Source organism: Camelus dromedarius, chromosome 3, assembly GCF_036321535.1.
Source record: "Camelus dromedarius isolate mCamDro1 chromosome 3, mCamDro1.pat, whole genome shotgun sequence".
NCBI classification, from domain to species: Eukaryota; Metazoa; Chordata; class Mammalia; order Artiodactyla; family Camelidae; genus Camelus; species Camelus dromedarius.
The window spans coordinates 44,061,271-44,078,616 of record NC_087438.1 but is presented as its reverse complement, the minus strand read 5'-3'; the positions used below and the strand labels follow the sequence as shown (position 1 = coordinate 44,078,616).

Sequence of the window (17,346 nt, the reverse complement as noted above, 5' to 3'; positions counted from 1 at the left end):
ATCACCTTTAGAAACCAAAATGGCTCAAGGCCTTTAACCACAGAAGGCAGCTGAAACAGCTGGTCTCCAGAGAAGTCAGTATGCATAGCCTCACCATCTCTGGACCAGCTAAACCATCAAGTCCCAGGATTCTAAATTTACATATCTGATAGCCAACTACTTTTTTTAAAGAGACACTTCTAATAGGCTGTCTCATTTAAGTGGCTACCTCCAGTACACAGTTTATTCACCAAATGACAAGCTGTACTTTGAGTAAGTGGGAGAAGGCATTCCACTTGATGATAAAAGACAAGCAGTGGCAATTTTCATTGTGCAAATACCATAGTAAGGAGATGACTCTGAAAACAAGAGAGATTCAAAATGCTATCACTTACAACAACACTACAAAATATTGAAGGTGCAAAGCCTTGGCAAGAGTTCACTGCCACACAACTTGATTGCCCAATGTTCAAAAATCTTTCTTTTGGTAGTAATTTTGAGCACTGGAAGAGTCTGTTACCAATTACTTAGTTATAAAAATAAGCTGTAAATATGCAAATAAATGTCTCAGAAAATAGGTGAAATTATTACTCAACAGTGGCAAGATTTTAAATTTTCATTTTATTAAAAATATAGCAACACAGGAGCAGCAGCATCTGATAAATCTTTACTAGTACCATATGGAAGTAGTCCTACTCACATATAAATAATACACACCACCTAAGCAGCACTTAATGTTTACATAACTCTCCCCTTGATAATTCATAGCAATATGTAAAGAAGAGTCTTACCATATTAATCCTATTAAGATAGAGAGTAATAATTACCTATTCAACAGAACTACCTATACAACTACACAGTATACTCAAAGGTAACCTACTGGGGAAATCTGCAGAAAGTTCCCCAACAGAGTGCTGCCCAACAGTAACCCTTAAACTGGTAGAACTCTTCAACTCGAATTCTTTCAGCACAATTTTCATGAATTTGAACTTACCTATATAGTTAAGAAATTAGCTATCTAGCAAATAAAAGTTAATCAATGGGGGAGGGTATAGCTCAGTGCTAAGAGTGCATAATACCTAGCATGCATGAAGTCCTGAGTTCGAGCCCCAGTACCTCCACCTAAAAATAAATAAATCAACCTAATCATATCCCCCCAAAATAAATAAATTAAATTGTACAAAAATAAATGTTCTAAAACAAAAAATTTTAAGTTAATTAAGAATGGAGGGAACTCCATTCCAATCCTGGAAAAATAAATCTTACTGGTAAAATCTGTTAAGTGTCAGAAAAGTTGGCAATTTTCAAAATTAAAATGTAGCTAAGTACAAAGTAAATTTAAAAATGAGGCAACAGACAAAAAAAAATCTGCTTTTAAGAACAATATACTAAGAAATGTGGTATTTTATATAAACAATTGTAACAAATTAATTGCTAGAAACTAAAAGCACCTTAAAATGTAATAGAAAGAAACCTAGTTATTTTACTAAATCCAACCTAACTGAATATGGACCAAAAATCATTAAGAGCTCTAACTTTTACTTTTAAAATAATGTACCAATCTTTGGCAGAATCATCAATAAAAGTGTATTTAAGAAAAACAAATTCACCCACAAACCCAAGATTAAGTAGGGAAGTCAATTTTATTTTAAAAGATTATTTTATTACATTTATACTCGACCCCTGCTTCCAGAAATATAACCTAGCCCTTTTAAGAGCACTAACGTTTGCAATTTAAAGATAAACAATTTAATTTTAAATGACTACATTAGTAAATGAACATGAGACAATACTAAGTATATGGGTAGTGAAATTTTTTAAAATATATATTTAAACACATAAGGAACATAGTAACTTTGTGGAAATGGCTCTACTTCACAACTTACCCAGTTAAAACCAGATACTACCTTTCACTGAAAATATAAGAAACGTCTCATTGAAATTGTTACTCAATGCATTCCTCCAAAAGGATTCATTTTAACTGCTAATTCAACTACTAAAGAAAGATTTAAATCAAATCATATTATTTCTAATAGATTTTTTAAAAAACCTTTAAAAGTCTATTACTATATATTATAATCCTTAAATTTGAGTATCTTTAGATGAGAGCAGATTTGGCTCAAGATTCTGTTTTGTTTTGTTTTTAAGTTTTAAAATAAAAATAGCAACATGTATGTAAGAATGAATGAGGGTCCAGAAAATGACTAATATCACAAAAGAAATTATTTTCTTGACAAAAAATTGATTCTAAATGCCAGTTTTTACTTTTAATTGAGCATGTCAAAAACTTAAGCCTTCGATACTTCTGAAGCATTTACTGAACCTCTTAGAAAATAAGATTCTAAACAGAAAATCACAAGCTGACTAGTGTTTCTAACTATACGTTAGATTTGATAAAAAATAATAACCAAGGACATAGTTGCAGAAGTTAAGGATTTCTACCTGTTTCCTCACATGAAACTGGCTAACTTATGAAGGACCATCTTTTATTACTAGTTACATGTGAAAAGCAAGAACAACAGGAGCAACAGAATTTGGTTAGAATGGTAAAGAGCAACGACAATTTAAGGATCAGAATGTACGTGCTATATAATCACGTAAAGCTAACAAAGAGAATTTACAGAAGGTATCAAGTGTAAAATGGCTGTCTTCTTGGCCTTACCTCAAGTTTTCCTCATATCTACCTGGGATGAAAAAGATAGTTACACAGAAAATTTAAAAAAATCTTAAAAGAAAATAATGAACAAATGAAAACTATCAGCTTATAAGTGAACAAAAAGAAAATGTCTCTCTCTCTCTCCTTCTCTCTCTCTCTCCTTCTCTCTCTCTCTCACACACACACACACACACACACACACACACACACACACACACCTCTCAACAGTTTTAGCCCCTAGAAAGCTTTGTTTCTCCCTAAGCCTGTTTGAGAAAATGATTTCACTTTCTCCAGATCTCCTGTACACCTACTCGTGCCCAATTTTTACAAATCAGTGTCTTTCAAGATTAGTATGATTATTTTAAAGCTGAATAAATCATCATCAGCAAGAATAAATAATAAATAGCATCAGCAAGAAAAACAATCAGCTGCTGAAACCAAATTAAATACATTAATTACTGACATAAAAAACATTTAATGGAGTCCAGAGTACAAGAAAATACTCAAACTTGAAATGACTGCTTTATAGAAGCCACACAAACATGCACTCTCCACGTCAAAACAATTTCTAAGCCAACTAAAACAAGAATGTGATAAAACTAAGATGCTGTTTCGAAATGCATAAACAAATACTTTCCTCTAAAATACTTAGCTTTATTAGAGAAACGGTACTAAAAATAACAGATTCAAACATTTGCTCTATTCTACTTACATATCATAAATAAGACAGCTGTTGATGCAAGACACACATTCCTTCCTTCACAATCTTTCCATATGCACCCAAGCATTCTTGTAGAATAAGCTGTTTACCAGCCAACCGTATGTGGTTGAATGATTAAAATGACCACCTATACTTTACATAGTAAAGCATTTTCAAAAATTTTAATGTACACAGTGACAAAAAGAAAAAAAAAAAAAAAAAAAACAGTAATTCTGAACACATGAAGAGTAATTAAGCAGCTTCATAATCAAACCAGGCTTTATCACTTGCAATAAGGACAATTCTTTCCATTCTCCACCAAATACCTTGTTTCAATAGTATTACCATTAAAAGAAAACTCAAGTTGAAACCAAGTAACTGATGTGTTACCCAGCTTTTTAAATAAGTAACTCTTCCCATGAGGTAAGGCAACTGAGTAATTTGATTGTATTAGATTACATTAAAATAATTATACTTGATTTTTTAATAACATGCTAATTAAAAAGTATAACTTTTTTGGAACTGTAACAATGAAGAGTTCAGAAACTACAAGTGGTTTGGGGGAAATTTTAGCAATGCTGTCATTTTACTATTTGCATACTTTCTTCAAAAAGTGTGCCTAACAATGTCGGATGACCTATATTTTAAACTCAAGTAAACACATCTTTACACATAAAACAAATCATCTTATATATTCACCTTTAAGTACAATTTCTGCACATCATTTATGAGAAGATGATTGAGAGGTAATAATTAAGGCCATCCAATGTAGACAACCAAACGGTTTGCTTTAAGTAAAATAAGAACATGCTGCTTCATTTTTAATTATCACAGTATAAAAGTGATGGTCCCAAAACTGCATTGTTGTTTTAAGCTCTAATGTCATTCCTGAAAACAGGACTTCTCTCTCATATTATGTGAACTAAAAGAAGCTCTTCTGACATACCACTTGCACACTTCTCTACGGGAGTGAATGAAATATCCATCTAAATTCCGTATGAGTTGAGAATGACTAGCACATATAAAATTCTAGAAAACAGTATATACCACATTGTAGAAGGCACTAAAGCTTCAGCTTGTGCTCCCATAGCCCATTTTGAAAACCCAGTTTTCTTTTTATAAATGGCACCTTTGCCACCTACAGCTGACCAACACACACTGCAATATTGTTCATAATAAGCTTGGAAATGTCAAGAAAGTTCAAAAAGAAATGCCTACTCTGTGGGGAGACCCAAAGATTCTAAACACTGAATACTAATGCATGGTTAGTATTCAAGACAGTTGCTCTTCCTTTTGAAAAAGAACAGTAGCATGCATTGTCAGTTGGTTTTTAATCCACTTATTTAAGCAATTTTAATCTGTAAAACTATTTTAAAGAAAAACTGCTGTCCTAAACAGTGAGCAAAAGAAAACACAATAGTGAGAATTTAACACAATCACTGTAAATCCTGTGAAGTAAATGTTAAAATTTCTTATACTCTGCACTTACAAGGGTGTGTATATATTTGCACCGATTTCAAGCACATCATCCATCTGTATATACTGAAATTTAAAAAAAAAAAGTAAAACGATACAAAATTCAGTTACTACCATTTTTTAAAAGAGCCTCCAACGCTTATCTCCAGTCTTTATGGACAGTACAAATTTGGATCTTTGACGTCCCATTTTCTTTGTAATCGTTCTTGGCAAACACTAACAAACCACATGACAAGTGTGTCAGCCACCATGGAAATGCACAGATTTTAGAAGATGAGGAGTTTGGGTAACACCTGTTATTTTCACGGTGTCCATGCTTTATTTTCTTACTCAGTAACAAGATGGCCACCAAGTCATCTAACAACTAGAAAAGCTGTTAGCTCGTATCTTTATGCTCTACCGGACTTCTTCACTGTCTAACATCTTGCTGAGAGAATTAAAAGCTTTGGATTTTATTCCAGCGTGTGCTTCGAGGTGCATCTGTCGGTCCTATACTGCTTCTGTTTTGGTGGAGAGGTTTTCATCGTTGGGCTGACAATTTCCGTTCTGCTGTACTTTGTTTTCCTCAGTCCTTGGTGCGTCTTTGTCTTCTACCTCTTTGCCCATGCCTGAATCTGGTTCTTTATTGTGCTCCTTCTCCTACAATGAATGTTAAGGTACACATTCAACATTGTTCCCAAGAGTGGCCTGCTATTGCATCTAGTTATGGCTAAAACATCTAACTTTATCTTCTGGGAACTAGTCAAAGTGGATATTCTCTCTCATTATCTTTCACATAAACAGGACATGCAAACACGTATCAATATGTCCTTTGTACTTCTCATAAAAGATGGACAATCCATGGAGATTAAGTTAGAATAAAATAGGTAAACAGAAACTTTAGAGAAGAACTCAATAAATGTTGCTGATTGACTTGAAAAAGTGGAACATATCTGCTGTAAGTAAAATAGTTCCCACAGATGCTAGGATAGATTTATAATCTGCGTACCAAAGAAACAAAAACAAGGGAATATAAAAAAGGAAGTCACTACTCATCCTACCAAAGACTGCTCAAGACAGTCCAAATTCAGCCCTCAACTTGAGGGAGAATTAAATGAGAACACTTGGGACAGTGCTTCGAATACGGTAAATGCTCAAGAGATATTATCAATGTTACTGACAATGATGATAAATATCAGTGTGAGAATAAATAAAACTGTAAGATGAACGCTCCACAACTCATAACTGATTTCCAAACACAAATATACTTACCAGTATACCAGTATAAAAGGAAATTAACATAATTCACAAGTACTCAAAATATTTATCAAAATTTAAAAAAACCCTTACTTGGTGGAATTTGGCTTCTCATTAATTATTCTAATTCAACAAACCTAAACTTCAGTATATATTACAAAACCAATGATAACAGATCATCCGTCAAATCTGCTAAAACAAATATAGTGAGAAAAACTGCATCAAGCAGGAATCTTCCTGTAGACAGTTAAATGGTTATTGTATGCCATTCTATGATTCTCTAAAATAAGGGATGCATTGTTTACATTTTAATTAGTTCTTATCTTCAAAAATTTAGATTAAAAAGCTACAAATTTAACAAACATTAAATAATCCCAAAAATGTGCAAGACACTGTTACTCTCAAGCAGCTTCTAGCCTAAAACTATCTCTATGCAATAAAGGACAATCTCAATTATTAACTATTCAAAGCCTCAACAATGACTTGCTTACTTTAAGTGAAGTATTGTTCTTCTCCACCTTTTCCTTTCCATCTCTGTCATTAGAACTCTTTCTTGTAGAGGTTGAACGCTCTCTCTCTCTTCTTTCACTGATGTGGTCCCTTTCTTTTTCTCTCTTTTTATCCTTCTTATTTCTGCTGTAAGATATTAATAGTACGTCAGTTAACTGCTAAAAAATTAAACAACCACCATACTGTTGACAAGATATTCTCACCTAACATTAATGCATCGCAAATAAGTGTATCAGTAACCTGGGTGACCAAGTACCATAAATGAGTCCTGCAACCTATCCAACTCCACTCCATACCCTAGTTTTTAAAGACACAAGTCATTTTGCAGAGGCCACCACGTGTTCACATAAAACACAACTTTGTATTATCAATTTCAGTTTTGAAATATTCAAGATTTACTAATCAACTGTAATTAGGAAAAAACAAAATCAAATACAAAAAAATGACTAAGTAGAAAAGAATAAAAAGGATATGGGAGAAGTGGGTATGGCTCAGTGGTAGAGCTCATACTCGGCATGCACGAGGTCCTCAGTTCAATTTCCAATACCTCCATTAAAAAATTAATTTTTAAAAAGAATAAAAAGGGTAAAGAAACAGATACAGTTCTCAGGCAAGGCTGAATGACTTCTAGAAAAACCTGAATTTGAAGTGAAAAAACTTCAAATAACCAATGGTGCCATGTGCCCTCCTCTCATTCACAATTAAGAAGAAGTCCCAGCACCAATTCAAGAGCAAAAGTTAAGCCGAAGATGCAATGAACAAGTTCCATTTGTAAAAATAACATATCCTTAAAATTACAAGGAAAAAAATGATGCATTTCATATCAGAAGCATGTTTAACAGACACCTTCTACTTAAAATAATTAGCCCTAACATGAAATTCTGAACTTTTTTCTTAATTATGAATAGTTGAAAAATAAACACAAAGTCCAGGGGGAACAAACAAAAACTCAGGAAACAGACCCAAGAACCTATGAAAATTCAGGGGAACAAAGGGATGGCATCTGAAATCACTGGAGAAAAGATGGTTCTTTTATAAATAAAAGACTTGGGGACAACTGGATTATTATTTGGAAAGTGACAGAACTGGGTCCATATCTCATTCACATAAATAAATAAATCCAAATGGATTAGAGATCTAAAATTTTTAAAAGGAAACGATAAAACCACTAGAAGAAAACATGAATTCATTTCTAACCTGAGTGAAAAGATTTTTTAACCATAACTAAAATTACATGTATGATAAAAGATTCGTAAGTAAGCCTATATAAACTTATGCAAAGCTAAAAACCCACTACTAGCATATTCAGAAGAAAAATAACAAACCAAGAAAAATATATTTGCAACACATGTGGATATGTATGTTTATATATAACTCTTAGAAGTCAGGACACAACTGCATCAAAGAGAATAATATTCTTACAAATAAATTTTATCAGAAAGGCAAAAATTTTGCTGAAAGAAAAAAAAGACATAAATAAATGGAAAGATATCCCATGTTCTTGGATCAGAAGACTTAGAGTTAAGATAACAATAGTATCCAAAGCAATATACAAATTCAATGCAATCCCTATCTAAATCTCATAGGCATTGATAGAAATAGAAAAACCCAGCCAAAAATTCATATGAAATCTCCAGCAACATTTAAAAGCCAAAATAATCTGTAAAAGAACAACAAATTGGAAGACACACAATTCCTGATGTCAAAACTTATTACAAATCTGTAGTAATCAAACAGTGCGGTACTGGTGTAAGGACAGACACACAGACCAGTGGAAAAGACAGAAATACATGGTCACATATATGGTCAAATGATTTTTGACATGGGTGTCAAGACCTATTCAATAGAGAAAGGACAACCTTTTCAACAAATGGTGCTGGGAAAACTGGATATCCACATGCAAAACAATGAAGCTGGACCCTTACCTTACACCACATGTAAAAGTTAACTCACAATGGATCAAAGACCTAAATACATAAGCTAAAACTATTAAACTCTTAGAAGAAAACACGGGAAAATCTTCATGAGATTGGTTTTGGCAATGATTTTCTGGATATAACAAAAGACAACAAAAGGAAAAAAAAAAGATAAATCTTATTTCATCAAAATTAAAAACTTGTGCATCAAAAGATACTTAAAACAGTGAAAAGACAACCCACAGTATGGGAGAAAATACATGCAAATCATGTATCTGGTAAGGGATTAACATTCACAACATAAAAACTACAACTTAACAAAGAGCCAAATACTCTAATTCAAAATGGGCAAAAGACTAGACATTTCTCCAAAGAAAATATACAAATGGTGAATAAGCACATGAAAAGATGCCCAACATTACTATTCATTACAGAAATACAAATCAAAACCATAGTGAGATACCATTATATACTCACTAGAATGGCTACAATCAGAGAAAGACAGTAACAAATGTCAGCACATAGAGAAATTGAAACACTCACACATTGCTGATGGGAATGTAAAATGGCACAACCACTTTGGAAAACAGTTTGGCAGTTTCTCAAGAAGATAACGAGAGCGTTCCTACATGACTTAGCAATCACCACTCCTAGGTATATACCCAAGAAAAATGAAAACACGAGACGACACCAGAACTTGTACATAAACATTCACAGCATTATTCTTAATAGCAAAAAAATGGAAACAATACTAAAAGTCCATCAATGAGTGATGAACTAAAGCATGGTTTTATCCATGCAATGGAATATTATTCACTCATAAAAAGGAATAAAGTACTGATTCATGCCTCAACATGCATAAATCTTGAAAATATTACATTTAGTCAAAGAAGCCAGATACAAAAGACCAAATGTACTATGTAAGTCTATATGAAATGTCTGTAACAGGCAAATCCACAGAGACAGTAGATTAGTAGCTCTCAGGAGCCATGGGGAGTAATTGCTAATAGGTACAGGCCTTCTTTTGAACTAACAAAAAAATGTTCTGGAGTTAAGCAGCAGTGATGGTTGCACAAAATTGTGAACATACTAAAAAGCCACTGAACTGCACATTTAAAAGGGTGAATTTTATGTTACATGAATTACATCTCAATTTAAAAAATAACTCAGGATGGAAGCAAGACTGGGTATAGTCACTAACCATATACACACTTACACACATACAGTGTATATATAGTGAATGCTGTCTTTTGTGAAGAAAAGGAGAAATTCAAATGTATGTGTCTGATTAATTTTATTTTATTTTTCCTGTATTTCTTTTTACAAACAGTTGATCACTCACAGAGGGTGGATGCGGAACAAAGTAGAAGGAATGGGGAAGGAAGTGATACTGTGCAAATTTTTTGTCTAATTTGAGTTCACAACTAAGAAAAGTTTTGACTTTCATGAGTAAAGTATTTTTTTAAAATACAAATTTGACCTGCCTCTACAGTATCCCTAATGCCTTCCATTATTCTCACCTAAAAATAATTCACAAACAAAAGAACCCTGATGAGAAACATGCTTCTTCTACCCTAGCAAAACTTTTTATAAATTTCTCTTTTCTATACTTAGAAGATTACAGAAAACCAAATGAAAAACCATGACCCATCAGTAAGATAATGGGCTGAAAAAATAAATACCAAGAAATCAATACCCTTCCTAGGTAGGTACAAACCCAGTCTCCAATTACATGACATCATGGAAGAAAAGACCTCATTTACAAGAACAGAAAAGTAAAAAATATCTAGGAATAAACTTCAAAAATACATAAAACCTGTATGAAACAAAAACTGAAACATTCATGAAAAACACTAAGGATGGTCTGAATAAGTAAGCCATCCATATTTCTGGATAAAAAGATTCACCATCGTAAAGCTTTATTTATTAATAGATCTATTTATCAATTTTCCTATGTTAATTAATAAACGTAATAAAACTGTATTACAAATTATAAGTAGGTTTTATTTCTGTTACCTAGACAACTGACTCTTAAGTTCAAACAGAAATATATATACACAAGAATAGTCAAGAATGCTCAAAAAAAAGAGCAATATGAGAATGTGGGGGAGAACAGGCCTTACTAAACATTTTAAAATACTATACAATCTGAATAATTTAAAGCAAGAGGCACCAGTACACAAATCATCAGTCAAACCAATCCAACAGCGTGGAGGGCCCAGAAATAGACTCCAATACAGACAGAAAAATTTAGTACGTGACAAAGGCAACATATCATATTAGGGTTAGAAAAACTGAATTTTTAATAAATGATATTAAAACAACAAAGCAGCATTTGGGAAAAAAAAAAATTGGACCCATATGCCATATTGTACATAAGGATAAACTTCTAACGGATCAAAGACATAAATGCAAAAAATAAAACCATAAAAGTATAAACAACAGCAATGGAGGAATTTTATTATAATCTTGGAACAGAAAAAGACCTTTCTCACTTTAAGACTCAAAACGTGGAAGTCTCAAGAAAAAAACTGAGAAATTAAACTATATAAAAGTCAAACACCTCTATAAAATCAAGTCTCATAAACAAATAGGAAAAACTAGGAATGATATTTGAAATCAAATCACTGGAAATAGGGGGGGGAAACAAACACAAAAACAGACCCCACAAAAAAAATGGGCAATGTATACAATGCACAGAAAAGGAAATACAAATGGCCTTCAAATATATGAAGAGATGGTCACCTCACTCTTAAGAGAAATGCAACTAAATTTACTGTCACAGTACCATTTCTCATCTATCAGATGGACAAAAACCCACAACTCTGGTAACAATCTGTCGTAGCCGTAGGGAAACAGGCGCGCATACGCAGCTGATTAAAGTGCAAGCCGCTGCCAATCCTTATGAAGAACAATATGGAAGTAAACATCTCTCAGTATCACGAACACCTCACCCTCTGACCCAACAGTACCATTTCTGGAGAATTTTCCTGCATACTCGCACATTATAAAATGATGTAAGTCTACAGCTATTCACTACAGGCTTGTAAAACTCATAAAAGGGAAATTAAGAAAACCCAGTCTACCACAGGCCGGTTACCTAAACCAAGGTACTGTCATACAATGGAAGCCCATGCAACTGTAAAAAGGAATGAAGTAGCATTTTCTGATGAATAAAGTTCTCCTGGTAGTTAAGAGACAAAAGCAATTGTACAACACTGTGTATTCTGTGCTACCCTTTGTACCTATATACAAAAAAACTAGTAAAGCCATTACTTACGGGGACAGAGTGAATGGACACATGGGTGGAAGTTAAGACCTATCATAGTATAACTTTTCATACTGTTTGGATTTCTATACTATGCAAATGTATTATATATTACTCATTAAAATATAAAGGTTAAAAAAATAGATTGAATAGAGAAATTTTCCCCCTACTTCCTCCTAAGTTTTAGCAGAAGCTTTCAACCTACCTCCTCGGGGATGGAGACCTAGAAGATTTCCTTTTGATGGTTTTTGATGTTCTTGGTGATCTGGAAGAACTCCTGCTCCTCCTCCTCCGCCTTTCCCTGAAAGTTAAAAATATATCATTTTAAAAAACAACAATTTAAAAGGTAATTCAAATATACAAAAGCAAAAGGGTCCTTAATGATCTCAAGTGAACAGTATTCTTTAGAGGCCAGTTTAAATTAATGACTTTCATGAAAATGTTCTACCATCTAATTTTTAGCAGGTCAAATTATGAACTGTGAATTTTACAGACCAATGAAAACATTTTCTAAGATTTCATATTAGAAAGGGTAGAGGATCTCCTTTTCACCTGATTTATTTGGACAGTAATTTCTTAAGTAGAAAAAGTATTAATGGATGTTTCAGATTCTCTCTCAAGCTAAACATATTCTTCCTCAGGATCTAAAGCATGTTTCATCCGATCCTTTGTCGTGCATCTAGCTCCCTGCTGCCCCACTGTGGATAACTGTGTAACAAGGTAATAGGCCCTTTTCAAGAAAAGAAAGGTAAGTGGGCTCGCAAAATGTGAACTTTTTAAACCCAAGTATTGAAAATGTCTCTTTAAAAAGTATTTACATTGATTCATTTTACAAAGAAATTGCTTTGACCCTCCAACCTCCTACCACTTCATTATTACTGTTCTAGTCATTTAAAATTGAGCACACAGGCTGCTTAGATGTAAGAAAAATTAGTTAAAGCCTGGAATTTAAATATGACAGAGTCAAAAATAATTAACTAGATTAAGTGTTTATTATTATTAAAAAACTATTTTGCTTAACGTATTAGCAAATGATGCATACTCTAATAAATTACTTCATTTGTAGGGGTGGTCACCTTAGAAATAATGAATTTCAAGTTGTCTACTATTCAGGTGATGAGGTATGAGGATATATTTAGTAAATGACTAATGTATCCAGTGATCTACCTCACAAGGAGCTCGGATAATTAGTGGTCACAGAGCTGAAAGAACCAAATCCTCTAGAATTCAAGTTCTCTTTATTACCTGAGTAAGCTGATTCTAGGCGAATGAAACATTTTGTGTACGTTCTTCATCTATAAAATAAAAAACTAGACAATGCTCATATGTGGTATATATGGTAGATGTTAAGACCAAAACAGCTCAAGAACTTTGAGAACACAAATAAATCAAACTCTACCTAAGATTCTCCCTTCCATTACCCCACTTTATTTTCAAGTCACCCCCAAATTATACTTCCTAAGATGGAAATTAGATAACTATATTCCATTTAATCAATGCCATTCTGTAGCAGCACCCCCTCATGCACCCTGGCACAAGAACTGGGAGTATTTTTTTCATAACACGAGAATGTTAATGTATCCCAGACTTCACATTTACACAGAATGGCTCCATCTTCATCCGCATTATGTAACTCTTTAATTGTTGTTCTGGAAGCACTGTGTACAGGTGGACATCTAATAAACTATCAGGTGGTGTGAGAGCTAAGGCTGGAATAGACAGCAATCCAGAATGTCAGTTAGAAAGCAGCTGTCAGCTCCAGTATGCAGAACTCGAGTTGGTTAGGCTTATATTTAAATTTTAGTTCCACACCTAATCAGCTGCATGACTGGAATCTTATTATCTGAGTCTTAGTTTTTCCAACTGGAAAATGGAGACAGTAACTCAAGCCTTGTAGTGTTGTTACGAAGATTTAGGGTAACACTGTAAAGTACTAAGCCTGCTGTCTGCTGCATAGCAGGTGCTCAATAAATATTTTCTCCTTCTCTTCCTTGGTTTCATCCTTATTGGTAATAATTTCAAGCATTAAAAATTTCTAAATATCAAATTGTTTCCTTAAAAACCTAGATTAGAAGACAATGTTGGAAATAAAAATATTAAATATACTATTTTTCTGAACAGTTAATGTATTTCCCATTCACTAAACATCAGAGCACCTGAAAGGAAGAAAAATGTTAAAAGATGAGAAATTGTAACTCTTCACAAAGTTCCTCTGAAAGCATGAAATATTCCAAACTGCTGAACTTTAGGAACTAACGTTAGTCAGCATCTATTCCTCAGGCCCCAGAGGTTATTTAAGAACTTACTTAGGACTGAATGTGAACATTTGAACTTTCTTAAATATCAAGTGACTTAAAATGGCCCATGAAAAAATTAAACATTTCAAAGTCATCTGGAAAAGTAAATTCAACTGAATTTAAAAGGAACCAAAACATTATATGGTGTTGTGAGGACAATGTCTAAACAATCATATAAACACAAAGGAATGTGTGAAACATAATATAATAACTGTGCTATAAAGATGCAGTCCATAAGGTTAATTAATATCCACAGCAAATGAATTTAATTCTTCAGGTTTTGGTTCAAAATGCTGAAATGTGGCAATGATCTATTGATTTGTAGTCTATTAATACATTGTAATCTATTAATATATATTGTTGCTTTCAATATTATGCTTCTGAGGCATTCTTTAAAGTTGGTACCAAGTACTGGTTAGAGTCCTCAAAAAAAATCTCTAAAATAAGAAAGAGCTACTATACTACTGTATTTCTGGTTTAAGTACAGAGCAGATGGAAATTTTCCTCTAAGCTTTGGTTTCTTCATGTTTTAAAACCACGATAATAGTCTTCTCAGAGGCTTATTACGAGGATTAAATAAATTAGTCATGAAAAACTTTGCTGAGACATAATATCTAGCATATGATAAAGCACTGGAAAAATGCTTACAATTATCTTCTATTAACTAACCAAAGCCTAGTATTAGAACAAGCTATCAAAATTGCCAAGAAGAGAACATAGGCAAAACATTCTGACATAAATCGCAGCAATGTTTTCCTAGGTCAGTCTCCCAAGGCAAGAGAAATAAAAGCAAAATAAACAAATGGGACCTAATAAAACTACAAGCTTTTGCACAAAAAAGCAAAGGAAACCATAATCAAAACAAAAAGACAACCTATACACTGGGAGAAAATATTTGCAAATGATGCAACTGACAAGGGCTTAATTTCCAGAATATGCAAACAGCTCATACAACTCAACAAGAAAACAAACAACTCAATCATAAAATGGGCAGAAGACCTAAATAGACATTTGTCCAGAGAAAACAAACAGATGGCCAATATTGTTCAGTATCACCAATTATCAGAGAAATACAAATCAAAACTACAATGAAGTATCACCTCACACCAGTCAGAATGGCCATCATGGGGGGAGGGTATAGCTCAGTGGTTAAGAGTGCATGCCTAGGATGCACAACGTCCTGAGTTCAGTCCCCAGCACCTCCACTAAAATAAATGAATAAACCTAATTACCTACCTCCACCCCCACCCCCAAAAAAACAGAACCTGGGTGAAAAATAAAGTCTAACCTTTAAAAAACAAAATGGCCATCATTAAAAAGTCCACAAACAATAAATGCTGGAGAGGGCTTGGAGAAAAGGGAACCCTCCTACAGTGTTGGTAGGAATGTAAATTGGAGCAGCCACAGTGGAAAACAGTACAGAGGTTCCTTAAAAAACTAAAAGTATATCTACCACATGATCCAGTAATCCCACTGCTAGGGCATTTATCTGGAGAAAACTATAATTTGAAAAGATACACACACCCCAATGTTCACAGCAGCACTACTTACAATGGCCAAGACATGGAAGCAACCTAAGTTTCCATCAACAGATGATTGGATAAAGATGCAGTATATATACACAATGGAAAATTACTCAGCCATTAAAAAAGAGTGAAATAATGTCATTTGCAGCAACATGGATAGACCTAGAGATGATCATACTAAGTGATGTTAAGTCACACAGAGAAAGACAAATATGCTGGAATCTAAAAACGAACAAATGAACTTACTTACAAAACAGAGCTCACAGACATATAAAATAAACTTATGGTTACCAAAGGGGAAGGGGATGGGATAAATTAGGAGTCTGGGATAAGCAGATATAAAGTATTAAATATAAAATAGATAAACAAGAAGGTTCTAATGTATAGCACAGAGAACTACATTCAGCATCTTGTAATAACCTATAGTGAAAAAGAATATATATGTATAACTGAATCACTATGCTATATAACAGAAACGTAAATCAACTATACTTCAATTAAAAATAAAACTAAACCAATAAAAAAATAAGTTATTAAAACACAAAGTTAAAAATAGGAAATAAAATATTCCATTGTCTCAGAAATTTTCTACAAAAAAGCTTAAAAAATTTTTTTAACTTGCTAAAAATGTAATTTTTAAGTACTTTAAAGATATGGTTTAACACAACTTAGGAACTTCCATTTATTTATAGTCATGGCACCATGTGGAGTAATGGATGTAGGTTTAGATAATGTTGAATTAAGGAAAGTCCTCATTTTCCTGCTGTTACTATAGCAACATGCTGCCACCTGGTGGCAGTGTACCTACTAATAAGTTGAGGGAACAGTCCTAAGGAAAATAGCAAACCTTTAACAACGAAATGAAAATTAAAATTTAAACATCATGCACTCAACAAAATTGGGCAGTAAAAATAAACTGAGATGACAAAAGGGACATCATTTCAAGGAAACAGAGAAGCATAATGGGTCAATATGGGTCAATTTCTCAGTACTAAAACAAAAAAAACCTGTCCCTGCCATCCTACCCTCCAAGGAAAGAGTAAGCAGCAGCAACTGCAGCCACTGGTGCCACTGCGAGGTTCAAACAGTGGATCACAAAGGGCAGTTAACTTTTCAAATTATTTTGCCCAACATTATCTCTTTCTCCTCATAGGTTCAATACTGTAACAACCCCTCTGCTAGAGAAATGTTTAGACTTCCATCAGAGGGAAATGTTCTCATATTATTATACTGATTCTACTTGTATAAAATAATCTTTTCCCCCTCAATTAAAATTTATGTTTTCATTTGTCATCAGTAAACCCCTTAGTAAAAGTTGAAATTATCAAACCTGCTGGAACTACGGGATCTTCTTGATGCATTGTAACTTCTGGGTGGTGTTCTGGATTTTTTATCCTTCTTTCTTTTCTCATCCATCTCTTTGGATCTGTCCTTTTCTCGTTCCTTTTCTTTGTCCTGTTCCTTCTCCTTCTCTTTGTCTCGTTCCTTTTCATGTTCTTTTTCCCGCTCTCTCTCTCTGTCCTTCTCCTTGTCTTTCTCTCGGTCCTTTTCCCGTTCTTTATCCCGGTCTTTATCTTTGTTTTTACCCCGTTCCTTCTCTTTTTCACGTTCCTTTTCCCTGTCTCTCTCTTTTTCCCTTTCCTTTTCTCTATCTTTTTCTTTCACTCTTTCCTTTTCCTTAATTTTTTCTCGGGTGTCTTTTCTCTTGTCCCTTTAAAAACAAAAATAAGTAAGTAAGTTCACAATGGAAAAAATTCTACTCCCCAAAAAACGACCTCCTCC

The 17,346-nt window shown here is 33.5% G+C and overlaps 1 protein-coding gene across 3 annotated transcripts in view; it reads right to left on the bottom strand.

The window, feature by feature from the left end:
* Positions 1–3,268: 3,268 nt before the first annotated feature.
* SREK1 (splicing regulatory glutamic acid and lysine rich protein 1) overlaps positions 3,269–17,346 on the bottom strand; it is a 39,664-nt gene continuing 25,586 nt past the window's right edge. The window contains exons 9-12 of one of the 3 annotated variants that reach the window (XM_031446162.2): positions 16,895–17,275; positions 11,947–12,042; positions 6,539–6,680; positions 3,269–5,450 (exon numbers count right to left, since the gene is read on the bottom strand). In XM_031446162.2, coding sequence (XP_031302022.1) covers positions 5,301–5,450; positions 6,539–6,680; positions 11,947–12,042; positions 16,895–17,275 — 769 coding nt within the window. In that variant the 3' untranslated portion in view covers positions 3,269–5,300. Of the gene's footprint in view, positions 5,451–6,538; positions 6,684–11,946; positions 12,043–16,894; positions 17,276–17,346 lie in introns of all 3 variants that reach the window. The other 2 variants (XM_010974936.3, XM_031446169.2) reach the window with 2 other exon arrangements.